Source organism: Battus philenor, unplaced genomic scaffold, assembly GCF_028537555.1.
Source record: "Battus philenor isolate CCGP_79_NKW_IND1 unplaced genomic scaffold, ilBatPhil1.0.hap1 SCAF_16, whole genome shotgun sequence".
Lineage (NCBI taxonomy): Eukaryota > Metazoa > Arthropoda > Insecta > Lepidoptera > Papilionidae > Battus > Battus philenor.
Window position 1 is genome coordinate 9,927,194 of NW_027181678.1, and position 26,904 is coordinate 9,954,097.

General features: G+C 33.1%; 1 protein-coding gene across 1 annotated transcript in view; it reads right to left on the reverse strand.

Moving 5' to 3' along the window:
* The window catches only part of LOC137919161 (CYFIP-related Rac1 interactor A), a 56,866-nt gene that overhangs the window by 5,326 nt on the left and 24,636 nt on the right, over positions 1 to 26,904 (reverse strand). Inside the window, exons 3-4 of the mRNA XM_068762144.1 lie at positions 23,496 to 23,627; positions 18,079 to 18,356 (exon numbers count right to left, since the gene is read on the reverse strand). Of these exons, the coding sequence (XP_068618245.1) occupies positions 18,079 to 18,356; positions 23,496 to 23,627 (410 nt within the window). The remainder of the gene's footprint in view (positions 1 to 18,078; positions 18,357 to 23,495; positions 23,628 to 26,904) is intronic.

Consider the following 26,904-nt stretch of genomic DNA (forward strand, 5'->3'; position numbering starts at 1 on the left):
TATGATGATGATGATGATGAATTGTAGTTTTTTTCTACTTTGATTAGTTAAATAATAATAATTGTATCGTGTGCAATAAATATTTTATTATTATTATTATAAGTACACGAATGAATTTCTACCTTCGTTACAAAATGAAACGTGTAATTATTGGAAGTAATTTATTTAAACATTAAATAAAAGTTTTTTTCGAGAGTTGTAAATTAGGTAAATTTATTTTAAGAAAACAATTTTTGAATACTATTATTATGTGGTCTATGCTTTTTTCTACGAATTTCTAGTGTAAAATATTCCTTCACAAATTCGCAGAAAACAGTCAATATATTTTTTAGGTATGTTGACACACACTAGAGTTTATCGTTTAACCTTAATCAGTATATCTATATCGCTTCCGCTGAAATGAAATGGATAACGGAAAATATAACGGAAGGCACATATATAAATTAACGTGCAACTCAAAGGCAAGTCCAGGATATTGTAAAAGAAAATTGTGATGTTTTGGCGAGTCTATGTTTGTTCAAACATCGAGCGAAATTTACGACCAATAAAGCTATGTGCACACGGAAGTGTATTCGGGGCACCAGATTCTCGTGTGTAGTTGTCACGTTAAAAAAATAGTATGTATTGAGGTTAACTTTGATTCTGCTATTTATCTGTCATGTTTTTATGTCAAACATGTCGTAAAATTGAAATAGTTTTTATATTCCCAGATTAACTAATGCTTTTGAAGCAATTTTATGACTGTTATTTTTTACAGCATTATTATAAATTAAATTATATAACTTTCACTAAGTTTTTTTTTATTTGGCCTACATTGTGACACTGACACTTCTGCGGGTTCGAGGGGTCAGGACGTAGATACCGCTTAGCCTAGCGTTTTTATAGGTAGCTGTTTAGCGTTGGTAATTGTATAGGTGTGTTATAGCGAAGTACGAGAAGTCTCCGGGAGCCTTGGCTCGGACTGCTTTATTACAGGATTGGGAACCATCGAGCTCGTCCATCTCGTTCGAAGCTAGAATTGGTCAGTTGCCAATACCTGGCTAGCATTGCTACCGCTTCGGAAAGCGTTAGAGCTGGGAGTTTACAATATGATTTGATGTCCCCTGTGATATAAGAATTGACCTCATTTCGACGAGACCAGTTGGTTTTCGAAAAACGTGAAATGGTCACTCAGGTCGAACATGATTAAAATTTAAAAACATAACTGCAAGTCATAACCCTTTTTCTATTATTGCTACAATGACCGGTCTTGCACACATCAGCCAATCTTGTCCACATTCAGCGACTTCCCGTGACCTTGATTATGTTCCTCGTGCATCTAGTAGGGGTCCAATCACGCCGCATCTTCTGGCCCATTTTTGCAACTCGAAAACCTTTTGGCCCAAATTACCGTTGGTTGCTCGACCTATGTGCTTTACTGTTACATGGTTATAAATGTAATAAAGCGCAATACAAAATAACCTTTTAAAATTGTGAGCATAGGCCACACTTTATGCAAGCCAAGATAAAGTTTACGATATTTACGTACTTCAAGTGTTTATCTTGTTAATAAATTTCAAACCTAACGCGAGGTGATAATATTTATGTGAACAATAAACTTTGCTGATTCATGTTTGGCGGTGTGACTGTGATGTGAATATACAAATATTAACCTATTTTTCTTATTGAAAGAATATGTCGTTTATGAGGATAATGAAGGTATAAATTGTAATATTTAATGATCTTACAATATTATACAAAGTTACTGGTTATAGGAACAACAGTTTTAAGGAAGTATGTGTATAATGAGTAGTTCATTTGTCAACAAAAATCTTTGAAGCATTTGTTCACCCTGTTTAATCGCTCTAGTAGTACATTAATGATTTTTTTCTATTGGAATGCGACAGGCGTATAACTTCTAGCAGAATAACGTCTTTAGGCATAGTAAGTAAACGATAATTAATTTTAATATGCAGTAATCCATTTTAAAAACACTTTTTATAACTGTATTACAATATTTTAATGTTTTAAGGCATTGATTTTAGGACATTCACCACTTTATAGTTTTTACATCTATTTATAACCAATCGTCCTGTATAAAGGGATCACTGTTAAATATGTCACATTAATTACTTTTCTTCATTGGAAAGCGACAGGCTTGCAACTTTTGGTAGTACAAAGTACAGTAATTAACTTTTATATGTAGTAATCCGAATTTTGAAAACGCCCTTTAGATATATTACATTATTAACCCTTAAATGCACATTGTTGTTTTTAAACAACATACTAAAAACCACAGATAAAATTGACCTTCTTTTAATTTTTTGTTAAATTTTACAACTAGTTCTTATTTGTGAACTAATTTTGTACATTTTTTTAATGTTAGCACTATCCAATGTTTATAAGCATTGAAAATAAGTTAATGTCAAATGTCACTTTGAAGAAAACTTTTCTAGTGGCGCGAAGCTAAGTTTTGTAGCTGTGTTTGGACTTTGATAAAATATCATGTAAGTATATAATATATTTTTATTTGCTTGATTATATATTCAATTACATGTTCACGTTGTAAAACATTGAAAATCACGTGATGCTACAGTCGAATAGGGCGAAATCTGGTATGTTGTAGGAAAACTACAATGCGCATTGCCTGCTAAATAAATGCATGTTTGGTGAAAGATTTTTCTTGTGGTTTTTACCATGCCGCGATTACTAGAAAGCAAAATTACAAAGTATTTAGACACTCTTGAAGATTCAAAAGATGGGTGAGACGCCGAAGGAGAGGATGAAGGTCACTATTATCAAATCGCTCGAGATGTTCTTCGAGACCTTGAATAGAGTGATGACAGTGAGAATGCCCAGTCTGATGAAGTGGATGTTGATCCTCTTCTCGTTATCGACAACGATGAAAATATGCCAGACACTCCTATTTTGAAAGCTGAAGAAGCAGCACCCCAGAGTAAATCGCAAGGGATTTCTAGACGACCTCTGGTTTGGCGAAAACGAAACCTTGTTACTGCTGAAGACAGCCTGTTTTTTATGGGAGAAACTCAGATAACAAAAGCATTGATGTCTTGTAACACGCCGTATGTTTTTTTTACATTTTATTTTACATCAGATCTAAAAAATAGAAATGTAGAACAAAGTAACTTATACGCAGCCCAGAAACAAATCTACTACTGCAAATGGCGCTAAACATGGTCGACCTAGTGGGAGCACTATACAAAGAGAACTTGTAATGAAGAAGTTCCGAGGACCAGCTCAAGCAATCCCTTTGAAAGACGTCAGATTGGATCAGACACGTCATTGGGCAGTTTGGCTGGATAAGCAGCAGCAGGTGCAAATTCCCAAAATGTTCAGGCTTTTCATTCAAAATGTGCCAAAAATGTTGTGTATCTTTATGTGATACGAAAAAAAGCAATTGTTTTTATAAATATCATAATGAAGCATAAATAAATACTTTTCAAAAACAATATCCACTCTTATTTTACCCATACTTGCAAAATCTCAATGAATGCGCAATGTAGTTTATAAACAACATTCACATTATTGCAGAAAAAAGTATAGTAAATTCATGTATAGATTTTTTTTAATTATTTTTCCTACGCTGTAATACATGTCTATTAACAAATATATTTTTTTCAAACGTGAAAAAAAAATCGTCCATTTAAGGGTTAATTGTTTCTGAAACCATTATTTTTTGGATAAGTTGTATCATACATTAATTAACACCAAATGCGCTATACATTCAAACCTTAAAAGCTTTTACATATATAACCAATTATCTTGAATATGTTAATATGGGTAATAAACTGAACAACACACCAGTAAAACTCAACGTGTGTCAATATTTTTATAATCGTGTACACGTTACGAACAAAACCGTTATGTATACAAGAATCACAGTACGGCACAAGTGGCATCAAATTGAGTAAGCTCCTTGTCCTATATAAATGACGTAATTATTAAACGATTTCTGTCCGTGTGATTGCGTTGAAATGTAGGTATAAAACGAATTATATCGATTATAATCATATTAAATCGATTCTGTGCATATGGCCGCCACCTTAAAAATAAAAACATCCGTATAAGCTATTAGATAAAGAATTTAAAATGTCATTTGAGTTTCGTTTATCAAAAATTACTATCATAGCATGAAGAAATAGCTAATTAAGAGTCAAAGATACAATACAGTGAGATATTTAGTCCTACCGGTTCACAAATAGTTTTTCCTTATCGTGATATATTTAAATAATCCAACCTTGTTGAGTGTGGTTATAATGCCAGGTCTCGAAAGTGAGAGTGCCATCTAAGTGTTCAAAGAGGAAGCCAGTGGAGATGAATTCCCAAAGAAACTTAGTGTCCCTACGAATGTATAAAAATCACATGGTTTCAAATGTTCTAAGTATAGTAAACCTATGGGGCTCTCACAGCTTCATAGATACTCAGTTCACGGAAAAGAGGGGTCCGCAAACAGAAGCCATTCACACCCATGAATTGGTGAGTTTTACTTGAAAATCGAATGGGAAGACGAATTCTCCTTTTATCGCCCTAACCAAGATTTAAATCAATATATGTCTAAGTTACGTTTAAAACGACAGCGCAATGTAAAATACAACCAACGCCATCTAGTGGCGAAAAGAGTAACTTCGCAGTTCGTTACAAAATTTAATTCATAAGACAATTTATATTTCGGCCAATGTTAATATACCAGTATATCAACCTATTAAAGTTTTCTCACCCATAACAAATCATCCTGTATATAATCATCACAGTTCAATCGTCTCGTGTGTTAAAGTAAAACAAAGCTCGCTTCGCATATGTGCACACATGTCCGCGGTTGACGCCGCCCGTTGAATGGACTCTGCGATTTCGTATACCCTTATATGGACAGATTTATTGAAATTCCATTTGCGTTCTTAGCCCGCGTTGCGAATTGTACTCAATATACGACGGATATTAAAATTGTGTGTACTATAGTGTGTTAGACTCATTTTCTGTTACGAAAGGTAAAATTGACGTGCTTTTTTACAACTGGCTTACTCTGCAGCCCAAGTGGCATTTGCAGGTTCCATGGGTTTAAGGAGATAGGGCGCTAAATGCGCTTAGCATAAATCCTCTGTTATGGCCCTCGGCAAGGACTGCCACATACTGTAGTTCCACCGGATTGGTAGGAGGCAAAGCTCTTAGATTTAAGAGCTTTAGATTGCTAAGGCTAAGCTTCAAGGGTTCTCTCGAGACGACCTCGGCTAGGTCTGTTCCTCGTCAATAACACCCGTTTCGCATTCAGACTTATAGCACCCGAGACGGCCGATCTCGACTTGGTCGGTTGCTATTACCTGGCTAACATAACCACCACTTCGAATTGACACCTCTATTTTGTCTCATAATATTGACAACATCACTACAATCCCACAACTTTCGCGTTAAAAATGAAGTATCATTTTTACCTTACCACTGTAAAATTACTTTTCTAATTACGAACGGTTTGATTGGTTGCGTGCATGAATAGGGCAGCGGAAAGTTGGATATTCTTATTGAGAACGCACTGCAGTAGGTTTCTCTAGTCATTCTCTCGTCATAGCGCACATCTGACAGCGATGATCTTCAGTGATGTTCTGTGCTAGTAACCTTTCCAGTTTTTACAGCTTCTTATAACTCTGGGTTTACGGCATACGTTTATTAATATATTTTATAGTATTAGAAGTATACACAGCGATATTATTTTGAACTTTGAATGACTTATTATGATACCTTATATATGTAATAAGCGCAGAATGTGTGAAGAGCCCAATTTAAAAGTAGTATCAAGTTGAGCTTCCTTATAAAGACATCCTTTAAATAAAACAAGCAGGATTTCAAGTGTGATCTTGATTTGAGACGAACGCACAACAAATTCAGACGAAATTTTTTTTTCGTGTTCTCAATAATAAAAAAAAAATCTTTAATACAGAGGGAAGCAAAATTTAAATCCGATCTGTAATATTAATAAAAAATTATTTATAACATAGCAATATTTTTGGTAACATGTATTTTTACGAATTTTTATTGTATTTTATGATAAATATGATACATTACAAGCTTAAAAGCTAGTTTATGTTATTGCTGAGGTAAAAAGAAACAACTAATATTTCTTAGTTATAAAAGTAAACACGGTGATATTTTGTACTGCAAACTATTGTTATGTACTTCACTTATCAGTACTTACTATTAAATAAGAAACCCTGTCCATGTAATGTAAAAAATGTTTATTAATAAAACTTTTAAAGAGACATTTTTTTTAAATTCAATCAAATTTAAATGAATAAGGTGTTGTTTCAATTACCATCTCGATATTAAGTAAAATAACATATAACTTAGCAAATGTATTTTTAAAAGGTCATTGAGGTACTCTTAAATGTAAAAACATTTCACAAAACTGTTTAAAGTACACTACACTGTATTTACAAGTTCGGAGAGACATCCTATATTTTAACTGTTTTTCAGTAACAATTGTAGCTGTTTTTTTCGTGTGTTTTGGGTCCTACTAAAGATTATTATTATTGAATAAAGGAAAACAACATATTTAATTAGAATTATGTTATATTTTACGTTTCTATAATCTTTTTATTTATTGAACTACACAGTATAACAGTATCGTATCAAAAATTGTTGTACGTGACCATCATTCCATTTTAAAAATAAAACATTCCTTTGATACGATTGCAAGCGATAATCTGGGACAGATCCGGTGGGTGCCATAACAGCTGGTCACCGTGACCGTCGGCTGACGTCCGCGATCGAACGTTTCCTTATCAAGCCCGCCCGATGATACATCGGCTCGCTCCAACATTGAAAGTGACAATGGATCGTGCGCCTCGAATGACAACGAACGCCATTCTTACAAGTGATCATTACTCAATCGAAGGACTCCAGAATTGCTAAATAACTTCATCATCCCGTTGTATTATATATATCAATCTCTCTACTAAGCGTACAAAAAAACTTTATAGGTCCAATACCAAATTTTTAAAAGAATGTGTATGATGTAAATAAAAATGAGTCATCGAATTAATTCACAAGCATATAACTCGAAAATGGCTCTACTAATTCCGCTATTCCGTTTTCATTTTTTAGATAAAGTTCGTATAAAGTTGTTACGGAGAGAAAAATCGACAAACTTTTAATAATACAGTAAAAACAACACTTTTCCCAAAAAATCTGAAGTAAGTAAAAAAGAAGCGTCGAGTATTTATGTCCTGCAGTGTTCGAAATAGAAGAAATACTTTTTTGAACAATTTTTGTTTATTATAAAGACAAACTTTTGATTATATTTTTATTGGACTACAAAAGGCTATTATCAGTACGTAGTTTGTCGACAGCTAGTTTAAGATAAAATATAACTAGTCTTAGAAACTAATATCATCTAACCCAATGTGTTAAATGCTATTATATATTTAAATATAAGGCATATATATACCTAAACATAAGACATTTAGACTCAAGGCTCAAGGCCACCCGGAGAGCAATGGAGCTATCCTCAGAGCTTAACAGCGAGTTCAAATTAGGAATGAAAGGATCCGCAAAAGAAAAATATCAAGTGTGAAAGTGGCAACGTAGGTCATTGCGGCTAAAAGGTTCTCGAGTGCCGAGTGAGTGAGTGAGTAAGTGAGCCGGTATATGCAGCGTGGGCAGTCCTCCCACTAGGTGGACTTACGACATGACCGTGTGGGCAGCGTAAGACCGGTTATCGTGGCGACCTATGGGGGAGGCCTATGCCTTGCAGTGAGCGTCTATCGGATGAAATTACATTTAGACATGTAAAGGAACAATTCTAAAAAGCCTGAAACTAAACGTGTAGATTAAACGTCTAAGCCTCTGAAATGTACATCAGAATGTCCAATGATATGGAGGATAAATTATTACAAATAGTATAAATGTATTTTTTTTTAATTTGCTAATAACCGTTGTAAAACAACGGTACTGCATTTAGCGAAGTGTTCGGTTGCCCGTGATCGCAATCGATTTTCTGTCAGAGCCTAATTGCTCACGTTCCTCCTTTCTTCCTTATGTAAATTTAGATCCCCTATCTATTGACGTTTTATAGTAGTATATAAGTGTAATATATCTTTCAGACTCGTTCAGTATATATTACACTTTGCCGGACAAAGTTAATACAAATAAAATATCTAATTTATTTTCTTGTAATAATAAGCTAAGGATGCCTTTACAGGGGGCCAGAAAAACTAACAAGTTTTTCATGTTCTTTCAGAAATCACACGTTATTAAGGTGTCAGGGGACTAAGAATTAATATCACGGGTCATAACAGGTAAAGCATAATCTGAAAATGTATGCAGTAAGAAATCTAGAAACTATCAGAGAATTGTCGAAATTTGTATCTCATAGCAAAAAGTTTAAGAGCTTTTACATTTATTTACAGTCACCCCTGTATAAAGTAATAAAATAGAAATATGCTACACAAATTAATTTTTTTGTATTGGAATTGGACAGGCCTATAACTTTTTGTTGTAAAAGGTCTGCGGAGGCCGAAAGTTAACAATAATTAATATTTAATTTTCTTAATATATCGTTTATTACTTCTGAAGCCATTTTTGTTTAGGGTATACCAGAAATTTTATTGACCGCCAGTGAGCTTTATAATACCCAATATATAAACCGGAGGAGATTGCAATGTGACCAAGAATTTAATCAAAGAAGCCCATGGAGAAGTTAGCTGATCGTTTAATGTGAGGTAGAAGTCTGTTCGAAATATGAAATAGACAAAGCAAAAAAAATATATCTAATGTGAATATATGTTGGTAATACATAAATCTCACTTATGAAATTACATTGACCTCTTCGAAAATTATTAAAAATGCTTTGTCAATGCAAAATAAAAAAGTTTTTTTTCTCTGTAGATACAGCTCTTAAATAAAAGGATTAAAAAAAAACTTCAGACATCTGTCAATTAACCTACATCGTGCCGTGTGGAGCGTATACGACCCAATTCTCTTTGATAAATGATCCACACTGTATTTGCTTACAACAATACGTAAAAGGAACAATTTCTCTATTTGTTGTCTACCGTATATAAAAGTATAACATTTTATTTTATATGTTGATATAGGCTAGTGAATTAGTAAGGCAGACCACATTGCGCGTAGAACAGATAGCCTCTAAGGCTTTAAGGTTCTGGAATGGAGACCAAGGACCGGCCAGTGCTGGTTACCACGTTCACACACAAGGTGGACAAACTATCTATGGCGTTATCTATGTCCAACGTGGAAATCTTATGTCTAAAATTGTAATTATGAGTTTTAAATATAATAATGAAGTTTCAATTGTATATGCCATGACTGATAATGTGTTAATGCGGATTCAGTGTAATAATAGGCAGACATATGTTAAAGGCAAGAATTAAAACATATTGTTATAAATGACAATAAATATAAATATTAAAAAAAAACATCCGGTCAAGTTTATTTATATACAAGTAGCCGCACATACGTTTCAAATATATTAAAAATTATTGACCTGTCGTAGACCAAAATAAAGAAATTATTGTAATTTGTTAAAGAATGATCATCTTGATTATTGATTAAATACAACATTAATTTATTGAATTTGTGATCGATGAATACTGACCGATTCAGTTGCAAGACTAATAATAGGATTAAATTTTCATTGTAATGTTTTATGACATGCGATAATTTATACAATTAATTACGTTCTAACAAACGTTTTTTGCTTTCCGTTGACGGTAAACGTTTGACGTCTAAGAACAAATGTATTTTAATGTATGGTATAAATGGGAATAGAAAATTGTTGTTTTCTCTACGCAAGAGATCCCATGGTTTAATAAATGAAATAACAGAATTGACGAAGCCGTTCTCTAGTTCAGATCAACACGTTTAACGATTAATTTTTTATATGGATATTTAGCCAGAATCATCAGATATGTTAATTCAAATATGAAATCACTTGATTTGAAATTCGAAAGTACGACAATTAAATTTTGTTGAAACTTAAGTTAACGATACGAGACTAAAAATAAAGGACGGATGTTCGTCCATCTCTGTTACCGCAACAGATAAAGAAAAAATGAATTGGATTTATAAAATATCGTTTCCGTTACTATTCGTTATTTTAAAAAAATAAAAATATATTGTAAAACGGCCTTTAATAAAAGGAAAGTACATACGATCCCCGTAAGAGATTTATTAATTAATTATTTTTGATTGGATTGCAAATATTTGCTGGACATGCATATGGAAGTTTAACAATTTATTTGCTTAATTGCTAGCGAAAATTAAAAATAATAAAAAAATGCTTTTTGAATAACAAGCAATCACGACTAGCGTATGGTTTAAAAAAGATCAACGTACAAAAATAAATGTGAGAGATCGCTAATAAATTTCCTCGTAAAGATAATTTATATACAAAATTAAATTTATTGATTCTTTTCCATACATTTTTGTCTAGAAAAATTATAGTTAGTTAGAAAAGAAAGAAAAAAATAAGGCATATTGTCGGCTTATAATTATTACAAATAAATTATGCAACAAATGACCAAAATTATTAAAATTATAATAAGAATATTATAAAAAAGAAAAGGTATCAACAATGGTAACCCCTATTCAGTTACGTACGTATATATTAGTTATATCCGGACAACACTGATTTTCAGTAGTGGATACAGTTATTTTGTTTTATTATACATGTTCCAATATATAAAATAGAAAAATAAAATAAAATAAAAATAGTTTAGAAAACGAGAAAAAACTGCAAATTTACAATTTTCGCCGCTGGATAGCAAGTTCAATTTAAAAGTATAAATAATATGGTTTCTGAAGTTATCATAAGTAAAGTTTATAATTGCATGTACAGCTCAGCCTGTTGTTTGTATTCTAGCTGTAAGATATTAACATCATGGAAAACTAAGCGTCCTTGGGGACTTGGTTGCGTGCAGAAATGAAAACGTTTCAGTGAGTCAGTGTCATAGGTACAATGGGATCGTTTGCGGGGACATATGATCCGCCCGCACACAATAAATGGGCCCTTGTCGTGTGTGATACACAATGGGGAGACGGGTATTAAATTCAATGCCGACAAGACGCGAAAACTAAATGAAATACTCTCTTGCATATTTTATTACAAAATTTCAGATTAAAATGTGCTTTAATTATATGACAACTAGCTGGTGGATTAGCAAGTAGCAGTGGGCAGGCCACAGTGGGAAGAACCAGTGTTCGCATGAGCCTTAAGGTTCGACCGGAGTCTTATTGAAAATCTACAGCGGATATCTATGGTGTAACTTCTGACTATCCACGACTGATATCTTTTAAGTTGACGGACACTTCCGCTTCGTGAACTCAGCTCCGATGAATCTGTAAAAGCCTCCCGGGCTAACAGCAACAACTTCAACCGAGTATAAGTAATAATAAGTACGACTGATATGGTATGATATAGCTGACGAGATAGATACACTTTCGTTATTTTATAAAAGCTAAAACTTTCCCGTATGTTGCCTTATTCTCCCATGAGCTGATGTTCGTTCGTGCCAAGCAATTTCCTTCAATAGCTTATAGAGGCAAATTACTTATATACCTACCAACTGAATACATGTTCACTATAAATTTATTAAAAGTTATATTTTATAGTTACACACTTATGATCTGCTCTAGCTGTACAAGCATTGGACGGGTGAATGTACAGAGCAATTAATTAATATATGGTACATCCTGTGAAATAATGAATATTGTAATGATATTATAGTAAGAAAAAGAGTTTTCAAAATTAATGTCAATGCAATATTTGTACTGTCAGAAGTTATTGGCCTGTTGTATCTCGATAGAAAAATAAAATAATGTAACATACTTCAGAAAGATCATTTTATACAAGGTGATTTAAAGTAGTTTTAAAATCTGTAAAGCTATTTGCTGATAAACAAGCTATATTCAACATTTCAAAATGTTTACACCTATATACAACCTGTATAAAGTCAAGTATAGTTGCTTTTGGTTTATTATCGTTATAATTTTCGGACCATTTGTAGATAATTCAAATATTACGGTTAAGGGATATTGAGTATAACAAAAAAGAAGGGACACCGGTCCTATATCAACGCGTCTCGCATTAAATGAGGTGTCGACCATACGGAATATAAAACACGAAACACATTCGCCTATGTGTGTCAGCCATAAATCTATGTCGCGACGCCAAAACTTCTGTTAAAGGGTGCGCACTAATATTGCCTCGTGGAATAAAACATGTTCTTTCCTATATTTTCTAGAAAGAGTTAATACAGCGCTTTTACAACTACACATTTGTAAGTGAAAGGGACAGTCAATTGACTTCAGATATATGAAATAAGTAAAAGGAATGATTCATGAAACACGTTGAATAGTCGGTGAGAATGACTTGAATATTAAAAAATCGCCAGTAGTTAATGAAAAATATCATTGGCCTTGATCGATTGACGGACTTGTAGCGGAAGTAGTTGGTTTTTATCAGGCTAGAATACATTTTAAAAAGTTTCCCCATGGGCTGACAGTACAACAAAAAACGATCCTTTAAAAAAGCTTTAGAAAAAAATATCTGTAACGTCCGCAAAAAATAAACGCATTGTGTGCCGCATTGGTAGTCATGCAGTATGCCGTACTCGTAGACCGACGTTTGGCGCGAATTTACACCGCAGTATTTTGACCGCGGAATATTCAACGAATTTCTATCTATTTTCTCTTTAAGGCACTATTTTTGGTTCATTTTGTTAGTAATAATAAAAAACACGCCAAGCTTTAAGCGTTCTGTCCTTGGAAACAGTTTAAGAGTTTTAGAAAACCGTTTCTGAAATAGGCTGATGTTTACTCCTTACAGGCTTAAATTCTTCAGCAGGATACAGAAAGATTTCGTTATTTTACCTATTGCTTCTGCAAATAAATTCACTACGAATTTATTCCTGTTATACTGGGTGTAACACGACCCGTGGATTAAAGGTGGCTTAGGAATGGGGAACCTCAATATATATCCATTTATGTACATATGTTCAACAATTATTAATTATTCCGTTGATATTTGAGAATTTGTGATTTTTTTTAAAAATTATCAATTTCTTCAGAGAACTTTATGTTACGTACGATTAGTATGCTTCTCAAACAGATCAAGAAAATCCTTTATCATTCGTTCTATCTTTGAAAACATTCCAGAGTCTTCCGAAATGTCCGACTCGGATATTACTGCATTAAATTGATTGTAATTGTTTAGTCCGAGGTTTGTATTGTGCCACGGGATATATAAAAAAAATTGTTTTTTGTCGACGAGGGCAATTATAAGTAACACCTTCATTGATTTTCTCAAGTATCAATATCTGGTGTTTTTTATTTTTGTTAAAATTTTTCTGTTCAAAATATTGCTTACATTAAGTAAAAATAATAGTAAATTATAATAATAATTGTGGAGGAAGTATTTACATTTTTTATACACATAACACAGAGACAGAACGGGGCCCTTCTTTAATTAGAAGGTTTTAGATATAAGTCTTCAAAAAAACATACATTCATAGATTAGAAGTGCATAAGAGATATTTAAAATAAAAACTTCATCATCAAATTTGAATCAGGTTCAACTTAATTTTGAAAATGCTTTCGATGAAAATTGTAACAGGATTTTAAGGATATGAAAGTACGTGAATGGCCAACCATTTACCCACGTGGCCTATCCGATGAAGCTGATTCCATTAGTAGTTAATTAAATTTGGCCTTACTTTGCGGGAATCCATTACAAACATGGAAACAACAAAGTTAATTTGCCAAGGGATTATTTCTGCGGATAATACGTCTTTAATGATGCTTATTTTGATTTTAAGTACTCATGTGATTCTTTTTGAACTTGTACTACAAGTATTGGTATTCTATTTTTTATATCTTTCGTAGACTATTCTTTGTCAATATGAAATGCAGTTTGACGTTGACATTTAAGACTTGATAGTTTTGAAGGAACACAACGGTAAAAGCGCTTAGCCTGAACCACTTTAAGTTACAAAGCTTAAGTGCTCTGTGAGCTATTAAATTATTTCACCGGACTGGAAGCTCTAAGGTTAGAATGACGCCTAATGCTTGGACGAAAGAGCCTCGAAATGTTCACTCCTTACCTTAGGATGTTACTCGAAATGCGTTTAGCGGCTTAATCGAAGACGACACGAGAAAACCGCACTTAAAACTCGATCAATTTCTGTTTTCAAAGTTGTTCACCTTAGTTCTTACAATTTGAACAGAAATTTATGTTTTTGGCCAGTCATTTTTTTTTACTAGGCCAAATATTGTAAAGTGAATTTTTAATATTTTTCTTATAAATTAATTACCAAATGTTTTTTTCAAGCACAAAACTAGTAATAGATTCACCAGTATGGCTTATTTTCATAAAGTTACTGGAGAGATTCTTTTGAAAAGTGAAAAATGGATAATATGCGAAAAAAATACGTCGAAAGGAGAGATAAGAGTAACTTGTGTTTTAATTTATTCTGTTTTCAGCTGTAAAATATTTAACATCATTCGAAATAAAAAAGATAGGATTACCTTTGGCTAATTTATTGAATAATATCATAATTGAATAATAATATTACACAAGTCTTATGGCGCATGAAATAATAAAGCTATACTTGTAACTGGGTCGTTGTTTCACAGTCACAGTCCACTGCAGGCATAGGCTTTCCCCAAAGATAACTATGGGGGGATGTAACATAATCGCCACACTTGGCAGACGGTTCGGTGATCACAGTGTGGTATTATAGTATGCACAGGACGCTGCTGCCTATCCTCTTGAAAATTGTTTATGAGCAGTAGCAATCCTATACAATTTATACACAAAGCGGGAATTATATAACATAACATTTTACACCGGGAATAGAACCCAGCAACCTACGATCGCAAGTCTCAATCCCCTACCGCTGTTCACTGTGAAAAGTAACTCAGTAGTCGTTGTTCAATATTAAGACAATAAATTAGTAAATTTTATGTTTTAATATTGAACAATGAATTAGTTAAACAATATATAAAAAACAATTAGTTTTTCTATTGAACTGTGACGGGGTTATATCTTTGAACAGTACTAAGACTGTCAAAGTAGGTAATGAAATTTGGTTCTACCAAATTCCTTGCGCCAAGTGGAAGTCAACTAAGAATGAATTCTACAAAATTCCCCACGCGAGTGGCGTTGAGGTAACGTACATTAAAGTATGCCTATTTTTAAACTCTTATGCGGATAACATTTCGCCAGAATTTTTTTCCACGGGTTAAAAATTACTAATAAAGTGTTTTGATAATTCATACAAATAAAAAGCAGTGTGAGCCACGCGAAGCGAACGGGGAACAACTAGTTATATAACTATGTATTAATTAATAACGTAATACCAATAAATTTTACAAATTAAAATGGATTTTATATTTATCTAATCGAAGGTTTGTTGATAATATTCAATTTCTGTAATAAATTGTGTTCCAAATTAAATCATTAAAGGCACATAACCACGTCACGTTACTAAAGTATGTGCTCCTGAATGTCAACCTGTCAAGGATTGTGAGAACGTAAAGCAAACGTTCAAATGTAGGCCAAGCTAAATCTGGTCCGAAGGGGATATCACTGATTTATGCATCCGGAACGCAACTACCACTCGAACTAGTTTCTTGAAACTTTACAAACTCATTACGCTACGCGCTCTTAATATTACATTTCCGCTATCAAATTAACAATTGCGTCTAATAACAGGTAACTGATTAAAATTAAAATAAATTTACGAAAAAAGTCAATACACTTAAAACTCTTTTTGTTCGAATTTCGAATTGACGCCGTCATTAAAAAAAAAGTAAATAGGATCTTGTATATCTGGCTACCGAGACATATACATGCGCATATTTAAACAACAGTCATTGCAAAACTATGTCGTAGTATCTCCAAGAGACAAAAGCAATTTTGCACCACTTCACAATAAAGTTCGAGTGTTGTTAGACTACAAAGGATAATTGTTGTACGTTTTAAGAATTCCTAGTTATTTTTATGGAGGTTTTAGGTTATTTTCTACGTAAGACGTTTTATGCGGTCACCCCTATTCCCCGAATAAAAAAAAGTTTTTAATTGAGTTACGAAAACTATTTTTTTTTAAATTAACATAATTAATTATAAGAATAGAGTTCATTTATCGCTATAAATCCCCAGAAAAAAAAACACAGATCATTGTTTGATCCTTCATTAAATTTTTAACTCAGTTTTAAACTCCATTGTTGATCGCTACCAGGGACAATGAAGCTTAATTTCCATGTAATATACAGAGTTATTGGTTATAGGTGTAAAAGTTTTTAAGTGGTGAATATTGCGTCATTGCTGTCAATTAATATACGGTACACTATATATAAAAGTAAATGGTTTTAGAAATAATAAATAACTTAAGTAAGAAGAAGCATTCTTAAAATTCGGATTGCTATTTATAAAATTAATCATTGTTACAATATACAGATGTTAATATTGCAGATGTTGCATGTTGCAGACTTTGTTCAGCCAGAATTGATTGGCCTGGATGTCCATAGAAAAAAAATATTTTAGAATGATTACTTTGTACATAGTGATTAAAGAAAGGTGTAAAAGTTTTTAGGGTTTTTGTTAATAAATTAACTACGCATTGACCCCCTGTGATGTTTGCGAAAAGTAATTTTATTTGCATCACTTATTGATCTGAATATCGGCTTCGAGAAAAAACTAGAAACTTAATTACAATTAAGAGTTATGACACTTTGACGCCAGGCGATAGCAAAAGTTATGACGTTCCCATTTCAAGGAAAAGTTTGTTCAGGAATTTAATTTCAACAGTAATCAGGCCAGGCTTTCAGATTTAAAGCGCACGAAGAGCTTTCATTAATGGTGCGCGCCGAAAAAAAAATTGATTCATGTTTGCACGGTGCATCGAACTGATACGTGTCATTCACTTCTGATTGTATCACGTGTATAAATTCACATCATCATATGAACCATCCAATTGGTTTTCGTCACTATATGAAACTGACAGAATGTTATAAACCTTGCATTTAATTTGGATCTTCGAGCAGAAGAATAAAATTCACAATAACAAACGATCGGTTTGTAGAGCGTTATCTTTATCGCACAATACTTCGTATATCTTGTTATGCATATAGAAGCATTAAAACAGATTATCTATGAAATCTATTAAAAAATTATATACCGGTATGCTAAATAGTATACTAGGTATGTAGTATACACGAATACATAATTACAACAACGTATTTTACATTGCAAATGATGTTTCAGACATTTTTTTTTATCTGATCTATTATAATTGGTTTTAATGAGTAATTAATAGATAGTATAAGATAAAAGAAAATTAATCTTCGAGAAGAAACCTGCGGAGAGCGAGAAAAGGAACATCAGAGCAAAGAGCGTCGTCAGCAGGAGGTATATATCTGTCCCACTCGCCTACTCGGGAATGCTTTGCTAAAGTGCTATCCATATTAAGTCAACACGGCAATTTTAGGTAAACATGCATACGAATACCAAATTTCTATAGGTAACAAACTTGAAACATTCCGTTTGATGATATCGTACGATATGCTGACACCTGCTACAATTATAAAATTGTTTCTGACTCAAGACACAATTAAAAAAAATGTAATTACACTTACATGTTACGTTTAATTAGATGCTTGCCGTAAATGAGTCTACCGTAGAACATTATGCACATATCTTTAAAAGTCAAATGGATTACTTCGTCATACGTATGCTAAGAATAATCTATCTATATCTTATTAAAAACGTTAAGATTAGCAGTACCAGATATTATCAAATATGCGTGAATCGTCAACTTGTTAGCCGATAGACGCCCGTTACAAGGCACAGGACTTTCCCAAAGTTTTCCACGATGATCGGTCTTGGACTAACCGCATTCAATTAAATAACCTAATTGCTTATTTCTAATTAATTCTCCTTTTTTTAATGGTTTTCTAGAATTTTCTTTAATTAATTGACCTTCGTAATTCATAAATTGATTTTCTTAATTTCCTTTTTTTTTCCTCCTTTTTATTTTCTTAATTTCCTTTAATATTACAATAGTTAATACTTACGGATTTTCCAGCATCCGCAAGCAGACTTTGGCCATGGTGCTTAGAGTTTCTGTCGTATTCTCCAAGTCCTGTTGGTTGTCGTTCACGAATTGGCTCGTTGCCTCAGACAGGACTTTGAGCATGGGCGTGGCTTGGGCGTAGAAGAGGGACATCCTGTTTGCCACTTCAGCGCCTATGTGCGGTTCTTCGTCAGGGGGTAACTCGGAGTTGATGAGACCCCCGCGAGACACGCTGCGTCTGTAGTAGCTGAAGTCATTTTGAATCGCCGGTGTTTTCATCTGTACAGGACAAGAAGAAAATTTTATTAGGTAGCTTATCATGATTACATTTAAGTATTAATATGTAAGTGTAATATGTAAAGTAATATGTAAAACTGTTGCCCATGGATGTGGAAACTTGTTTGTGAGCAGTGTAATATTAAAATACTATTATTGAAAATTACTTAACTATACATTTATAATATTGAAACAAGATGTTGCTTTATTTAATTGACCATGTGTTTTATTATTCTTAAACTTAAGCTTTTACTGATCACAAGTCTCTGGCACTGCTCATCACTTCTATTAAATTTATATTATTTCTATCCAAATTCTTATCTTTCTCTCTCTTTATGTATATTTATATGTATACTTGTATGTATATTATATATATATATATGTATATATATATATATATATATATATATATATAATTAACAGTACATATGTGATTTAATTTTATTTTAAAAAATACGTGGACCGCTGAGTTTATTTCCCCTGTTCTTCGCCGTTCCGAGATATTTATTTTTCGAACAGGCGGTAAATATATTTTGACGTTAACAGGAGGTGTAATATTGAACATTTTTTTAAATTTGAACTGAAAGAGACGACTTTATTTGTAATAAGCAATAAACAAAGGAGACAAAAACAAGCATGACTCATTAAACGCTAGGTCAAACCTAACCTCACTTTCCATCACAATACTCGACAAATTGCTAATCGATTTGCGCTCTTATTAGTGCGCCCCATGTGACTAACTCACAGATAGATAGCTCTGCATCCACTTAATTAATGTGCGCGCAAATAAATCAACAACAATTGCTAGCGTTATATAAATTATCAACTTCCGTTTATTTTGTTGTGGTGTACGGCTTTAATTGAATTGACTGCTTTGAAAATTGAACGTGACGAAACTCCGGAAGAGAATTTGATAGTCAATACAATTGAATACATATCACAAAAAACAGGCGGCATGTTTATGACAAGAAATACATAAAACTTTAAAAATTAAGTGGGATTTATGTTAGTCACAGGTCAAAATACCGGACATAGGCTTCTTGGATGTCCAAAAAAAACAGTTGGAATCGGCTAATATTCCGTGTCTTCCGACGACTTTAATAAAGTAGTTTGTCCACTTTGTGAGTGGAAGTCCTGCGCTACTCAAGCCTGTCCGTAGACTGCACTACAGAATCACGAGGCAGTGGCTAGGGAGGAAAGGCGATGCGTGAATGTAATGTGGCTGAATGCTGTGAGAATGATAGAAAATATGAAGGATGATAGAGGTAACAAAGCGAGAAATTGTGAAGGGAGATAGAAAGACAGTAAAAATAGGAATGTATATATCGCTGTCCCAAAAACAAGATGGGGGTAAGAATATTATATAAAAAAATCATAAGGCATCAGCGACTACGTCTTTTATACTCTATGGGGCTCTCCACTGAAAAGCCATATCTTGACTATCGGCTGGGTTATAAAGACCTCATCACTCATTATACCTTCTATTTTACCATAACCTTGTCATATAACATGGATTGCCAACCTGTGGCTCACAAACTCCATGTGGCAGCCTGAAGAATTATTTGTGGCTGTCAATAAATGACTGCCTTTTTTATTTTTATGTTATTATATAGTTTTGAAATTTTTATCGAATTATTCGTGTTTTAAAATGTCGTTTAAATTATTGTAATGTATTAATTCTAACAATATAATTTTTACATCATTTTCGTATACCTTGTTATATATATTTATTCATAGTTTGTAAAAAAAATTAAATTTAGAAAAAATAGCTTCGACAATCCAGGTGCTTGTCGGCCTCTGTTATATAATGTATTTTCTATTGCAATACAAACTATTCTTTTCTAAGTTATTTTCCTCCACGGAATACTTTGGAATGGTAGGTTATTAGCTCAGACGGAAAATGCAGGCCGATTCAAACAGGTCCTATTAGAAATCTAAGAGAGAGACGTATGTCCAACAATATAGGTTTTACGGCTGAAATAATGATGTGATTGGTTTAGCACCTTTGCTTCTTAGAACACCATTACTAAAAATGGCCAGTAAAAAAAAGTTTTTTAGTTCATAATTACGAATTTTGAGTTATATAATAGTTATATATAAGTTTATTAAATTAAACGAATAGTTTTTTTCGGATTTACAACTATGAGTTGCGGTTTGCATAGAAACATGTAGTTAAAAAGTAATGTCGGATTACGAGCGGCGAATGGTCATGAATTTTTAAAAAGAAATTAAGTATACGGAATGCTCCGCGGTGTTAAAGTGCAATGAATTTTAAGGTTGAGGTCGAAAACCCTTCCTATTCGAACGATAATCCTACATTCAAGTACGTTACCACGTCTGATAAAACTTACAAATATAAAAAAGACAACGATTCATTTGTCCCAAGTATGTCGTTAAATTTCTTATGGATAGAAAAGATTAAAGAAACGAGAATAAAATTATAAAAACAATAGTTGTCTTTTCCCAAAAAAATACAGTTAGAATTAAAATACGTTCTTATATATATTGTAAAACAAAAAACTGTGTGCAACATAATCACATTTTTATTGAAGTCTCGCTTTGTACGAAACATAATTTTTATTTTTATAAGTATTCGATGTTTATACTCGTAGTTCAAACATTAAACCAAATAACATAAGAGTAATAAGCAAAGGTAATTACTTTTATAAACCAACTACCTTTACCTAACGAATGAAATAAAACGCATGAATGAATCTATTATTACGAATAGCCTACGTTATTTGAGGACTTGATGTGAACGTTCAATAACGGTTTCCCGCTTTATAAACACGTAAACAAAAACTCACCATGAACTAAAAATTCCATTTAACCAAGTCGTCAATCGCTGTGGTTTAAATAAAAAATATCTTTGGTGAGTAATATGAAAGTCAACAAAAATAGACAACGGGCCTTAAATTAGTTTATAGTAAGTGTAATGAATCAACCTTCTAGTGACTAATTTGATAAAATTAGTTCGATACAAATGAAATATGTGAAGATAAGCTGTTTCGATATTTCTAGCTGTTTCGAGATTTTTATTCGATGTATTTGAACAATTATTTTATAGTAGATTATAAGGAGAGAGCATTAAAGAGGTGAATGTATTGCTTACTTATCAGCACAAAGTTTAAGAGCATTTACATCTATGCTATTACCCTGTATGAAGTTCACCCTGAAACTCTGGAACGTGATAGGCCAATAACTTCTGAAAGTAGATAATCTGCAGGGACATAATGTCTTTGCAATAACATATAATTTTAACAGTTTTACTAAGCAATTCTTGCAAGAACAGACGAAATTGCGGGACATATTTTGATTTGATTTTGTTAAATAAAACACTCTTATTTCTAATAATTATTTTCGTATTTTAAAGAAACAATAAACATTAATTGTCGTTTTTTGTTTGAAAATTAATAACATCTTTTTTATCAGGTATAATAATGCTGTCATCACTGCTTGTGTTTGTTCTTCCATCGTCCTTAGAATCATTAGCAATCGAAGCAGTGAACCGAGTAAATAGCCGTGACATGTTTTTTTTTTTAATAATATATAAAAATGGTAAAAAAATATTTTAGAATGACTCATGATACAAAGTACGCGTGAGGTCACAATATGTATACTCTCACGGACCAACAAAGACACGCTGAAATTAGCAGCGTTGGAAGCGCTGGGTCGCGGTTTTCGAGACAAAGGAATCTGAATTTTAAAAACTCTTTTTTATACTATTAGGGAGACCGGAAGTTATGTAGCTTTCTCAAGTTAAATTCACACGACTACATTTTTAACAAGTTTTTATTCCTGATCACGTATTTCATATATTCACCTTCGTCATCAACAACCTTCCGAATACAAATTTCAAAGCCTGAGTGGTAAAAACCAATTAGGATTTCGGTAAAAGGTGTCGACAGGAACGATATTACCTTCCGGTCTGCCTAATTATATTATCATTACGTTGCTTATTATTATTTCTAAAACTATCGATCTTTCGACAGGCAAATTTTTGACGGCAAATGAGCTATACATTCCCCCCACTTTAAAGGATATATAATACCGACAACCGATCATCCTTAATAAAAATAAAAAAAGGAAAGACAAAGTTGCTATTTCACTTTCTTTTCACGTTTATATATAATGGCAGCGTCTGACTCATTCTGTGACCTTACAACAGGAGAAAAAATTGCGACGACAAACGATGACAGTGAAACATGTTTCATTAACGAAAACGTTCTGATACGTGATATTTAATTAATTAATTGAACAAAATAAAGTACATACACTATAAAAAGTAATCTATCATACAGACGTTTTATATAATGCTTTAATATAGATAGAGAGTGAAAAAACTTGTTAATAGACATTTTTAATTCTTTACTTCATTTGCGGGAGAAACAAATAACATTAACTTCTGCTAATATTCTTGTTTTTTTTTGTAGTAAAGTATGTAATCAGAAAGAAAAGTTTTATTTCACGTAATACGTATAGAACAATTGCAACAAGGTTAAAAAAATACTGATTTCTGAGTAGTAATTAGTTTATATGATTTTAAACCCTTTAACCCTTTGTTTGCTATAAGACTAGATTTATCCTGGCTGCCCTTCTGCCTTAGGACGGATATCTCCAGAAACGACAAAAGCTATATTTATTCGAATATTTCTAAAAATACAGTTTAATATATTTTGCATTTTAATCTGTATATACTGCAGAATATAGACAATAACTTTGCGTTAAAAAATTCCGAGGAATTGTTCCTGAACGAAAAATAGTGTGTATCCAAACTACAACGCGTCACTTGCCCGTCGTAAAATGGTTGCGTTGTAGATTGTGCGTCTGGGAAGCCTTTGGCATACAAGAGGTTGAGGATCTTGTATCCGCAAGCCCTGTGATCGAAAAAGCTTTAATAGCCCTACAAAGCTAACAATAACCTTAATGACCATTCTAGCGTTGTTCGCATTCATTACATGCATGTGATAGTATAAATAATTTTATTATCTCGTCGACGAACCAAAATTTTAAGTAAAATAAAAAGCACAATATCTTATACTCTATTCACTCTTATAACCTTATACACTATTTTTTGAAGTCTTTTAATATAAAAATTGGCATGTTTATGTATATCGACTACGCCAAAGATAATTTACACACCTTATGTTCGTCGAATTTGAGAACGAACTCCAATATTTCAGCGAACTGCTTCACCAGCGCTTGCTGTTGTTCCAGATGTTGAGTAGGACTCATAGCGCCGCCGACCAGCGAGCCGAGTAAACGGGGAACTACCTGTGATACAAATAATAAAAAATATTAGTATGTATATTTGTGAATTACTTAAATATATAGGCTTTTTCGATAACACCGGGAGATGTTGGAGAAAAATAAGTCACAGTAAAAGTACACGTATTGTTTATAAGGAGAACATAAGAGATAAGGTGAAATTTAGTATGCAGAGAACATTGTTGCGTCACAAGACTAATAAACAGTGTTTTATGATTAGTAATCAGGTATGTATTTCTTTTTAACTCCACAACATGTCGTGTTTTATATGGTAAGCATAAAAATAATAAATTTATATTCTTCTTTTCAGCCGATATACGCCCACTGCAAGGCAGAGGCCTCCTCAAAAAATATCTATGGGAAATATACTGTAAACGCCACGCTTGGCGGGCGGGTTGGCGATCGCAGTGTGGTATTATGTTGAGAATAGGACGCAGCTGCCCATCTTTAGGAATTTCTTTGTGGGCAAAGGATATCCTATTACACTAATGCACAAAGTTTGAATTAAATAAGTCTGCATACCGAGAATCGAACACCCTATTCAATAAATTAGTACTAAGTATAAATAAACTGCATCGCAATCTCATAAGACATTAATTGGTAAACAAAATTACGCAGAAGATGACATATGAATCGTAAAATTAATTCAGCAAGAAACCGCATTTTTAAAGCAAAGTATGTTAGTGTTTCCTGTTCAGTATTTAGAATATAACATGTCCGCGAAAAAGTAGACGTGATGATTCATTGCAATAGCGTGATGTAGATATTCTGGATCGCGTCCATCATAGTCGGAAGTTTGTTTAATGCCTCTTGCAGACTAATTTTGTTCGGCACAAAGTGGTTCTGATAACTTTGTAACGCTTTTAATGAAGGCAGTCGTAAATTGTTAACGTTTATTATTATATATTTATTTTTTTGTTGAAATCAGTATGTAATAAACATAAAATCATTCCACTGTTCGATATTTTCATTATATTAGGGGGACCGAAAAGTAATTTTAATTCTAAAATGTTTTACAAACCGATTGATTTTTACCTTTCCGGCATTGAAAATTTATATACTAAATGGCAAAACGTTGTTGATAACGAAGGTGTATATATTGTTGATTAGAAATGGAAACTTTTTAAAAACGTAATGTGAGAGAATTTAACTTAAGTTTATAGTTATTTGGTCAACATAACTCCTTCAGCTTTACACAAAAATTAACTATTTTCTTGGAATTTATGTATACCGACGACATAGTCGACTATGTGGGAAGTCGCTGAATACTATGGGAAGTCTATGTCTTTCAATGGAAGTCCATCAGCTGGCATTATGAGGAATGCACAGCATACAAACAGTATGACAGCTTATATACTATATTCACGTATGGAGCTTTTAACTTCAGTAGAGTAAGTAATTTTCGTGTTTCCTCGAATTAACTGTGCACTTCATTGCACGACTACTGCTACATAGCGGAAATAGCTATATATTAGCCCTTTTCTTACTTAGGATGGACTTCCACAAAGTAACGGCTGAATCTATTCGACCTTTTCATCAGACAAAGCTGTTAGAAATAGTCTAAACTCAGATAATCACAGGACAAATCAAATATGAGAGTAAAAAGATACTAGAGAGACCCATGTCCAGCAGGGGAGATCTTAGATGATGATGATGAAATATAGCAGCAAAGCCAAGTTCTGCGACGTAATACACAATAGTTTGTGTACGGTGATTATATAAAAAGATGTCATAATATAAATATTTACATAAACTAAATAGATGAAGCAATGAAAGCAAACAATAGCAACGAAATCAATAATCAAAATAATTCTCCCGACATCTTGGAATGTAAATAAAAAAAACCGCCTGCGGAAAAAACTTTAATAGAAATGCACGGTGGCGTTTATATATTATACAGGGACATAGTTTTGTCTTAAAGACATCGTCGTGTCAGTTCGCCCTGCCGCCTTATTACGAACATAGTGTGTTCCGTTTTTCGTAAGTCTTTGTTCAGAATTTATTCAGGTTTGCCAAAGTTATTTACATACAACAATGCACCTATTCTTACAGTAGTTCCTACAATAGTATGGCACTTAGTTATAAATAGAAACATACGATCAGGGCATTCACCTGATTCGTACGATCATTTGCCTTTTGTACGTGTCAGTCAAGCTTTTGGAATACAAAATTTTGCGCAGCATTATAAAAGCAATTATTAACAATTCAGGAGGAAGACATTCACGACGGGACGTAGACTTTCCACATAGATTTTCAAAAGGACCGATTGTATGCGGCCTGCAAAGAGCAACTTTCCACGAATTTCACAAGGTCGTCAAACCACCTTTTAGGTGGGCTTATTACGCTGCTCTTGCCGGTTCGTGGTCTTCAATTCAGAGCTTTAAGGTTCCTTCGGTAAAGTGGCAGTCTACTTCAACTTGCGAATTTGCTGGACTTTGACAGATACTTTCATTCTTCATTCGTCTATGTATCTCCTTATTCCCGTAGAGAAATTTCGAGAATATCCCTCTCCTTTCCCTCTTCTCCGGTTGATTGAGCATCTGTGAGCTTGTCAAAGAGGACCAGAGAGGTCACGTTTTTAAATGTGGTGTTAGGTTAAAGTGTTATGCATCTCTTAAACAATAAGACACAACAATAAATCCATCCACGACCAGCTCAAGATAAAGACTAACGTCTTCACTTTATGTTACCAACGAGTTCTAAGTTATTTTAATAATATAGCTATTAGGCAATCAGTTTTCTTCGACAAACTACTGGTTGTTGGGAAACTAGACAGTAAAAATCGACGTGGATGTTCATTTTCCCTCTGGTCTAAGTCAAATCAATACCTTGACTCTCTATCGTTACTTCCATGAGAGCAAAGATTAGGATAGTATGGAAGGAGCTCGTCATCGATTCTGTAAAGATGTTTAAGATTTTCAGGAATGAAGAGAACATTGAGAAGACGGAGCATCATGTCATTAACTTAGGTATTGTTTGATTTGTTATATCGTGTTTTATAAGCCCTATATGTAAAATTAAAACGGAATGAAGATTGAAAATTTAATTCAAATGTTTATAAAACAGTTGCAATATGTAAGCTATAATTTTTACTTATTCATTCCTAACGTTCTATATCGTGTGTTCTATAAACAAAATATAAATCCAACGAGCAAGTCAAACATATCATTGATTTAACTCACGGTATCCTCTAGTCAGTTTTAATTACTGGTTGCTTCATGAAAAAAGTTAGAATACAGAATAGTCAAAGGTCTTTTATTAAAAAAAACCGTACACATAGGAA